The sequence below is a fragment of the Coenobita brevimanus genome, chromosome 23, assembly GCF_032717465.1.
Source record: "Coenobita brevimanus isolate Jiangsu-jjx chromosome 23, ASM3271746v2, whole genome shotgun sequence".
NCBI classification, from domain to species: Eukaryota; Metazoa; Arthropoda; class Malacostraca; order Decapoda; family Coenobitidae; genus Coenobita; species Coenobita brevimanus.
In genome coordinates this window covers 4,682,501-4,692,500 of record NC_136976.1, presented here as the reverse complement: position 1 = coordinate 4,692,500, position 10,000 = coordinate 4,682,501, and the positions used below count along the sequence as shown (strand labels likewise).

Below are 10,000 nucleotides of genomic sequence, written 5' to 3'. Positions count from 1 at the left end.
GAGGACGAATTGGTGACGCACACCTCGCTGGTTATTCGCACCACCAGCGTGACCCAGTGTGGATATAACGCCTCTCCTTCTACACATTATTCGAAGGGGTATTATGGTAAGGGGTATTACTAGAGAGAGAGAGAGAGAGAGAGAGAGAGAGAGTTACTGGTTTTATAGTGACCCTGCCTCTACATATTAAGTGAGAGAGAGAAAGAGAGAGAGAGAGAGAGAGACCGTGTGTGTGTGTGCGTGCGTGTGTGCGTTTAATCACTATGCCACCAAGATGTCCATTTCACCACTATCCCTAGCATATTATTTCAGACGGTGGGTATTGGTGCCAGAGTGGTGATAGGAGATGGTTTGGGGGGGCCTGTCTAGATGAGCTGTAGGATCTCAGGATAGGGCGCCAAGTGTCTGAATTTGGGGACCTTGAACGCACATCAGGCCTTATAAGTTTTAAGTAATTTTAAGTATAAGTGTGTTAAGTAATGAAGGTAATTTTTAAGTATGTGGTTAGTAGTAATGTGTAAGGAGGCTCCCTAACACCTCTTCCTTAGCGATTTATTTTCGAAACTACCCTCTCTCTCTCTCTCTCTCTCTCTCTCTCTCTCTCTCTCTCTCTCTCTCTCTCTCTCTCTCTCTCTCTCTCTCTCTCTCTCTCAAAATAAATCGCTAAGGAACAGGTGTTTGTAGCCTTCCTAACCACACGAGCCTACTGCTCTGTGTAAGTTAGTAAGTTAGAAATAAAGTTAGAATTTAAGTTAGTTTCTCCAAGTTCGATGCTGTGTGTGTGTGTGTGTGTGTGTGTGTGTGTGTGTGTGTGTGTGTGTGTGTGTGTGTGTGTGTGTTTTTTCGAAAATTTTCCTTAACATGAATAAAATCGTCTGGAGCATACATACATCCATACATACACACATACATACATACATACATAACCACACCCATACATACACACAAACATACATACATACACACATACATACATACATACATAACCACACCCATACATACACACATACATACATACATACACACATACATACATACACACACACATATAATCGGACTGAAAGGGTTAAGTAGGTAATGTAATTTTTTTAAGTATAAGTAATTTAGGTCTATATTCTAAGTGGCCATGGAGAATTCTCAACGCCTGCCCTTGAGCGGTTTATTTTGTAAGTTCAATCTCAGCACACTGTCATGAAAGCAATTTAAGATGCAGGCAATGAGGAAGTTCTGGTCTAAAATATAAACAAAATCGCTTAGGAAGAGGTGTTAAGAAGGCTCCTACGCCATCTAAAGTACGGATATTACTGTAATGCTTTGTACACTTCGCCCTGACCACACTGTACTGAGGTAATGTACTGATGTAATAAAGATTCAGTGCAATTGTACTGTTTGTGTTTGTGTGTCTCAGGGGCTGTGTTGATAGAGAGAGAGAGAGAGAGAGAGAGAGAGATGCTTAGTAATGTCTAGTTGCAAGCGGTAAAGTTATCTTCTCTCTCTCTCTCTCTCTCCGTTGGGGGGGTATAAATCTTGTTAATTCATTGAAATCTCTCTCTCTCTCTCTCTCTCTCTCTCTCTCTCTCTCTCTCTCCGTTGGGGGGGTATAAATCTTGTTAATTCATTGAAATCTCTCTCTCTCTCTCTCTCTCTCTATTAAGCACTGCATTCTGGCCATGGCCCAGGGATATGCCAGGCCTCTTAATCCCGTAAGGGGTAGCCACAGACAACTCGCCTCCATATCGCCCTGTCCCCTGCCATTTCGCTGCTTTCCCCCCAGCTTACATCCCTCTCTCTCATATACCTCTCTACTCCATCCCTCCATCTCATCCTTGGTCTCCCTCTCCCCCCTCCACTTCACTCACATACACTCTCCTACTTAGTCTCTCAAATTCGGCTAGATTAATTCGCTATGGTTAGAGATTTCACTGTCTCTTACTGGCAAAGGTGACCCGTAAGATGAAGAAAAATCGCCCCTATTGCCCAAAAGGAGGAGGATGCACTGCAGGAGAGGGGCAACTTCAGCCTGCAGTCCACTGGGTTCACATTTTATACCGGCTACAGGTACGAATATATCCATTTTAGATCTTCTTGTCGTGTGTATGTCAGTGGTCTAACAGAGGAGACGAAACATACGGTATTTTTGTTATTTTAGATCTTGTTTGGCGGGACATTGAAGGCTTATTATTATTATTATTATCATTATTATTATTATTATTATTATTGTTATTATTATTATATCAGTGAAAGAAAATGGTTCCTGATCCAATCCTTTCAATGTTATAACTACTTCTTAATCTAGTGGAAAAAAATGGTTCCTGATCCAATCCTTTAATTTAGCGAAAGAAAAAAGTTCCAATCCTTTCATATCTTATAACTTTATTTCTTAATCTAGGGGAGAAAAAATGGTTCCTGGCCAATCCTTTAATTTCGTGAAAGAAAATGGCTCCTGATCCAACCATTTCAAATCTTATAACTCCAAATAACACGTAAATGGTAATATGTGGAATTATTTTTAGAAGACTTTGATATCGATGCCAAAAATGGGGTTAACCAAGTTCGCTCTCTTTAGTTTTTTATTTTATTTTTTCTTTGTGTGTGTTTGAATGTTAGACAGTATTACAAAAACACCAATTCCTGCTTTATTTCTCCTAAGTTTATTCAGATCAAGTGGAGGAAGGAAGAATACACACAAAAACATAGGGAAAGCGTTAAGGACTGTGTTTATTGTCGCACCCTTGGAGACTCCTGTCCTAAGATGGAACGAAAAGGGTCTAAAAATATCCTAAACAGGTCATTATATGCATTTGACTTCATATCCATAAGAAAATCTAAAATTGTCTACAAAGATTCGTTACTTAGAATTAGAATATAACTCAAATCCCTGGGAAATATCGTCTAGCATCGTCAGACACGGAGGAGATTGGTAGAGCCGCCCCGGGAGTCTGAACTCGCGGCGCAAGACCCTGAGGTTGGCATTATCGTACCCTGGCAACCTATCATTCAAAAGTGCGTCCCGTTTCGTGTATAACATGAAACGCAAGTGATTCGTGTATAATATGTTCGTGTCTAATAATATTCGTGTATAATATATACTGTACATGCATAATGATTCGTGTATAATATGATACGAAATCGGACGCACTTTTGAATGGTAAGTTGCCAGGGTACGATAATGACAACCTCAGAGTCGTGCGCCGCGACTATATTCCTTCCTGGTAACAAGCACTCAGATGCGTTAGTGGACTAGCGTGGCAGAGTCCGGCAATAAATGGAGAAGAGAAATAGGGATGTGGATAGAAAACAAGTGGAATAGGCAAAGGAGGACCTAGATTTTTAAAAGGTGGAAGGGATGTGGGGATCAAGACTGAAAATTGTTGGAACTGCCGCATGGGGATCTAGACTGTGTAAATAAGTGGAACAGACGTATGAGGATCTAGATATAAATAAGTGGAGTAGGCACGTGTGGATCTAGATTTAAGTGAAGGAGAGAAAAGGGAATCAGAACTGTACACAAAGCAACCACATGACGATCTAGTACAATTGGTGTTATTCTAGAAAGGTTAGGAAGCTTACAAACACCTTTTCCTTACTGATTTATTTTTGAATCTGCTCCGTCACTGTATCCTTGCGCGTTCTTCATGCAGTCTATGTCGATACTGAAAAGACATAAGCAAACCCGGGGATATGAATGAGTAGTTTAGAAAATAAATCGTTAAGGAAGAGGTATTAGGGAGCTTACTAACATCTTTGTCTTACCGATTTATTTCTGATTCTGCTCCGTTACTGTATTCTTGTGTTATTCATGCAGTCTATGTCAGTACTGAAAAAACATAAGAAGCAAACCAGGGGATATTAATGAGTAGTTTGGAAAATAAATTGTTAAGGAAGAAGTGTTTGGGGACCTTCATACCAGACGAGAAAAAAGGCCAATGGTTTAATCGCTCTTATGTTTCCCTGTTGAGCGAGACCGGCAATATTTCCTGAGACAACAAATCACGAGGAATATAAGGAAGGAAAACACGACAAACCAAAACAAAAGAACATCGAGCATAAGGTACTGGAAGAGATGCAGACGCCTTCCAGAATACTCGAGATGGGGCGAGCCTTTGTGACGGATGGCGTACTCAATCCACCACACCGCTCTCTCTCCCGGCGATTCCTTCTGGTCCTTCACTGACTGCGACACAAGGGACAGACGCTGCTGGTACCTGTGGAGGAAGGAAGAGGAACTGGGGTTAATCAGGAGGAAGTAGATTTGGTCAAGTTGTGCATTAAAATCACCTAGCTAGGGGCATAGGAACACAACAGGAATTAGATTGGGTCAGGTCAGGTTGGATAAGGTCAGCTCAGGCATTAAAATCACCTACCCTGGGTCAGAGGAACGCAAAAGGATTGATGTTTGGTAAGGTCGGGTTCAGAAAGGTCAGGTCAAGCATTAAAATCACCTACCCGGGGTCAGAGGCTAGGGAAGCTATGTCGTCTACAATCAAATCACCCCTGCTCAAAATGACAACGTACCCCTTGTGTTAGGATTATCCCAGCTGCGCTAGGTTAAGGCAGGTTAGGTCAGGTGAAAGGTAAGAGCCGCCTACCTAGGTTAGAGTTCAGGGTAGTTATGGCGTCGACTAGCAAATCAGTCATTAAGTCACCCCAGTTCAGGACGAGATTGTACCCCTTGTGTTATGATTATCTGAGTAGTATTAGGTCAAGTTACATTGTGTCAAGCTGAGTCACCTACTGGAATCACCTACCTGGGGTCGGAGGTTAGGGTCGTAATGGCATCCACAAGGGAATCAGCCGTCAGGTCATCCCAGTTCAGCATGACGGCGTATCCCTTGCGTTCCATGCGGGCGGCGTTGCGGACCTGGTCGAAGAACACGGGTACGGCCAAGACAGGGACGCCATGGTACTGGGCCTCCTGCATGCCCAAGTTGCCGCAGTGGGACATGAAGACCCGGGTTTGGTTGTGTCCTGTTGGGGGCACAGAAGGAGAGGAAGACCAAGAATGAGGTAGAGGTACAGAAATTACATGCGCTACAAATGTCGAAGAGGGTAGATAAGGAGTGGAATGTGCTATGAAAGATGGGGTTGTTACTGAATGGGGACATGAAGACCAGGATTTGATTGTGTCCTGTAGGGGGCGCAGAAGGAGAGGAAGATCGAGAATGAGGTAGATGTACAGAAATGACATGTGTTACGGGATGGGAGACAGAAGGAGATGGAGAGGAAGACTGAGAATAAGGCGCTTAGTTGAAGCCCGTAGGAGACACACATACTATTAGTGGCTTTGGCGATACCTTAACAAATTTTCCTTACCTACTGATTTTCCTCGTTACACAGCAATATCCTCCTGAAGTTTACTGATACAAAAAAAAATACAGATACTAAAAAAAAAGATAAATTACATACAAGAGGAAGCTGTGTGATAAAATAAGTCGCTAAGGAAAAGGTGTTAATTCGGTCCCAAGAAACAGGTGGTTCTTAAAAAGCACTCCACTGGACACTCACCTGGCTGGATCTTATGTTTCTGCGGCTCAGTCTGCTGGTGTGGGCGTGGGTGAGGGAATGGGAGTGGGAAATGGGTAATGATTGCAGGGTGATAACGTTGACTGCGCCGTTCCCGCAACACACACACACACACACACACACACACACACACACACACACACACACAGGGGAGCGTTATATATGGACTTCCTTGCCTTACCGAGAATATCCTGCTGTGGGAGCCATTTTCGGGTGATGACGTTTGGCGGGAGATTCAAATCGTCGCCCTCGTACTTCCACACCACGTGTTGCTTCACTCGTCCAAAGCCCTCCACCAGCGCTGCCTACGTGGAGAAGGAATGTCTATCTATCTATCTATCTATCTATCTATTGCCAGACGCCTCAATCCCGTAAGGGGTGGCTACAAACAAATCGCCTCCATGTCCCCCTCTCCCCTTCCATTTCACTGTTCTTCCAGCTCAGACCGTCTCTCATATACCTCTCCACTCCATCCCTCCATCTCATCTTCGGCCTTCCCCTCCCTCTTCCTCCCACCACCTCACTCATACACTCTCCTCGTGGAATGTAAGAGTGGGATATTAGTAAGGGTGATTAGACCATCATCCACTCACTTGATGTAGTGCTGCCTACTTCTTCCTTCATCTTTATCATTCTTTTTCCTGTGTCTGCCCTCCTCTCTTCCTATTTCTCCCATCTTCCCTGTCACATTTTATTACTCTTCTTTCATTTTCAGGTGGCTTTATATCGAGTGACAAGCCTAAATGGTTTCCTCTAAGCCAGGAAACCATTTACAACGCTGGGTGGTAACCATATAACCATCCCATACGTGCTCCCTACGTGTCAACAAGTGGGTTGGCGGAGAATTAGTGCCCCTTCCCGTAAAACAACTAACTCGAAGACAAACGGCCAGCCCTTACGGGATTATGGCGTCTGGCTGTAGATAGATAATAATAATAATAATGATGATGATGATAATAATAATAACAATAATAATAATAATAATAATAATAATAATGATAACATAAGGAAATACAATCTTGGTCCAGATTTTCGTCTTTTTGCAGCTTATTTCACGTAGCTCAGTGGCGGAGAAAGACAATGCTAAGGCTCTCCGTCCTTTCCATTGCACTTCTTCGTGACTAGCATCATATTCTATAGCGTTTATCTCTTGTTATACTTCAGAATTCAAATTGGAGAGATGGCACTTTAGGCCAAGTTAGATTAAAAGGAATATAGAATGGAAAAGATGATAGCAAGTCACGAGAATGCGAGTTATCTGTCTATCTGTCTTTCTGTCTATCTATCTGTCTATGCATCTATCTGTCTATCCATCTGTCTATGTATCTATCTGTCTATCTACCTGTCTATCTATGCACGTTATCTATCTGTCTGTTTATCTCCCTGTCTATCTATTTATCTATTTGTATGTATTTATTGACCTGTTTATCTATTTATCTATCTATTTATCTCCATACATCTATCTATTCATCTATCTTTCTGTCTATCTGTCCGTCTTTTTATTTAATTATTCATTTATTTATTCATTTATCTACATATGCACATAAGTATATATGAATCTATCTATCATTCTATCTATCTGTCTATTTGTATATTTATTCATTTATATTTCTACGTATCTATTTATAACAATTTATCTACCTACCTACCCACTGATGTGCCTATCTATTTATCAATCTCCTTTTCTATCTATCTGTCAATCTGTCTATTCATTCATTTATATTTCTACTTAGGTGTCCATAACCATCTCTATCTATATCAATCATATCAATCATTTCTTCCATCTATCTATCTATCTATTTATCTATCTATCTGTGTATCTATTATCTATCTGCCTATCTATATATTAGTTTATTTTTTACCTTAAGGTGTGGCGGCATGTCTGCACTCTTAACCAAACTTCCAAGGCTAAAGAGAATAACCCCGGCCTCTCCTGCTCCCGCCAAAAACTCCTCCAAATCCTGTAAACACGTCAAAATGGAGTCACTGTCACTTTATTTTTATTATTTAGCATTATTTACCATTTATTACAAGCTCCAGTTTATTTATATTTCTTTATTTACGTACAGTCTCGAACACAGAGGGAAGAGTATGGTGTAAACAAAGACCGACCATCTTGTATACACGTCAACATGAAGTCGATGTTACTTTATTTTAATTCATTCCATTGTTTACCATCCATTACAAGCTCCAAACTAATTTATATTTCTTTATTTACAAGTCTCACAGTCCTTTTTTTATTTACAATCTTTATTTACCATTATTAGAAGCCCAAACTTATTTAGATTTCTTGATGTTGCTGAAAGTCAAGTAGGAATGGGTAGATGACACGTAAACATAAGCAAACCGACCACAGATAGATGGTTTCTGAATTAAAAAAAAAGAAAAAGAAAAAAGGTGAAAGTAAAAGAAGCAAGGAAATAAGAAGAAAGGCAAAACACAATCAAACTGACCTGAGGGAGCGGACGTGCAGGCTTGGCGTTGATGGTACCAACTTCAACTTGGGTCGGCAGCAACGGCACGGAACCATCCAGAGCGAAATGGCCGTTGATCAGCGCCACGGAGCTGTTGTGGTAGAGGGAGGCGAGGGGAGGAAACCCGGGGAAAAACTCCTCCAGGAACACTTGCATGCTGTGGTACCGCCAGAAGTTAAGACCGATCATTCGCATTATCTCAGTCGGGAGGTTGATGGCGCGTTCCAGGAAGCTCATGTCGTTGGTGAAGGGATGGATGATGGAGGGAAGGACAGACATAGGCACCCAATTTCCCTGCTGAGCCAAGTGCTGGAACTCCACTCCAGGGGTACAGAAATTTATATAAGCGCCTTCGTAATCCAGGAGGAAGGGAACAGCGATTTCGTTAATGTAGCTGATGATGACGATGGCGTGAAAGTTGTTACGGTCCCGCCAGAGCTGTTTGATGGCCTCGTTAGACCACATCTTGCGGCCGATGGAGATGCTGGCGTTTTGCATCATGTTAATCATTTGCACCTTGTCGTTGTTAATGCTGAAGATGTTAGGGGTGTCCATTGCAGAGTTGTCGCCCCCTGTGTGCACCTCCTTCACATTCTCGTGTCTGAAGAAGAAGGAGGGGGAGGAGGAGCTACAAATGGACGAAAATCTAGGTCAAGTTAAGGTGAAAGGACTATAGTATGGTAAAGATCCTTGCCAGCTGCCAGTCCCCTATTGTCCAATCCAGAGTATAAGGCCCGGGGCTAGACCTCTCTTTCCAGACATTTATGAGTGTAATTAGCAACAATACAGGAAAGTCTCTCTGTCTCTGTCTCTGTCTCTCTCTTAGTAAACTCACAAGGCATCCCGCAGGTGGAGCTTGGTAGGTGAGTAGGCTGTTGGGTGGATGGGTGGGTGGTGTAGTTGGGCAAGTGGGCTGAGTGCATAGGTGGGTGGGTGGGCAGACTGGGTGGAATGGGTGAGCGGGTGGATGGGTTCGAAGGGTAGTCAGGATGGGATTTTGTGAGTGGAAGAGCAACGTAAGCCCGACCCCTGCTGGAGAACAAGGCAGGGGTCGGGCTTATGTTGCTAGTGTCCTATTGTGATCACAGGCTTCAAAACTTACCGCAAAGAAACAGGGGGGTTGCTCACACCTCTGCACTACCAGTTTTGATAATCAGGGCCCTTAGAACTCAATTAAATCGCCTAGAAGTGGAAATTAGGGAAGACGTGTTGTAGGATGAATAGGCCGCTTACTTCATGGATGCCGGGAAGGTGGAGACAAGAGTGACGGAGTGGCCGGCATCACCCAGGGCTGCGGAGAGGGAGCGGCACAGGAGGTACAGGCTTCGGCTCCCCACAGGTACCATCACCAACACACGGTAGCGGGCAGGTGCAACTTCTTGATCTTCTCGGATGACTGGAACTTTACCTTCTGAGACGCTTGGAACTTTATATTCTAAGACGGTGGGAATTTCATCTTCTAAGACCGCTGGAACTTTATCTTCCTGGACGTTTGGAACTTCGAAAGCTGGAATCTGATCTTCTAAAGTGGCTGGAACTTTATCTTCCAGGATGGTTGGAGCTTGGGCCTGTCCTGTGCCTGTTGGACTGACTGGCAGGAGACAGCCGAGCATAAAAATTACTTCCAGCCCCCACATTGCCTCCACGTCGCTGCCTGCCACACTCCCTCAGGCCGGTGAGCTGGAATGTAAGTGACGCTGATATCAGGGGCACATCCAGCAGTTGATGAAAGGGGGGATTCTGGTATCTGTCTGTAAATCTGTCTATCTATCAATTTATCTATCTAACAATCTATCTACTTATCTATTTATACCTACTAACAAGGAGCCTAAATGTGGTGATGCTGTGCGCCCTTTGTGGAATGAAGCAGCTGAGGGGTCCACCCAGGAGGCAAACTTCCTCATATTTCCCTGCACCTCACCCTGGGGCAGGATTCTGGTCCAGCCCCGGTGAAGCCTTGTCTACCATAAGGGGACGCCGGATCCCTTCACGGTGTACATGTA

At 43.3% G+C, this 10,000-nt stretch overlaps 1 protein-coding gene across 1 annotated transcript; it reads right to left on the bottom strand.

Moving 5' to 3' along the window:
* Window positions 1-365: 365 nt before the first annotated feature.
* LOC145392952 (UDP-glucosyltransferase 2-like) lies at window positions 366-9,352 on the bottom strand. The gene is made up of 7 exons (XM_080267242.1): window positions 9,231-9,352; window positions 7,977-8,598; window positions 7,386-7,484; window positions 5,705-5,828; window positions 4,749-4,968; window positions 4,019-4,205; window positions 366-419 (listed from the first exon to the last, which is right to left on the bottom strand). Exons 1-7 carry the CDS (start codon window positions 9,341-9,343, stop codon window positions 366-368), a joined length of 1,419 nt encoding a protein of 472 aa, XP_080123368.1. The 5' UTR covers window positions 9,344-9,352.
* Window positions 9,353-10,000: the final 648 nt, after the last annotated feature.

Excerpts from the sequence above, each read along its gene's own strand:
- LOC145392952 (XM_080267242.1), bottom strand. The coding sequence starts at position 9,343 with ATGGTACCTGTGGGGAGCCGAAGCCTGTACCTCCTGTGCCGCTCCCTC. Across the intron at positions 7,485-7,976 it reads CTGCACGTCCGCTCCCTCAG|GATTTGGAGGAGTTTTTGGC; the intron begins GTCAGTTTGATT and ends ACGTGTTTACAG. Across the intron at positions 4,969-5,704 it reads CCCACAGCAGGATATTCTCG|GACACAACCAAACCCGGGTC; the intron begins GTAAGGCAAGGA and ends TGCCCCCAACAG.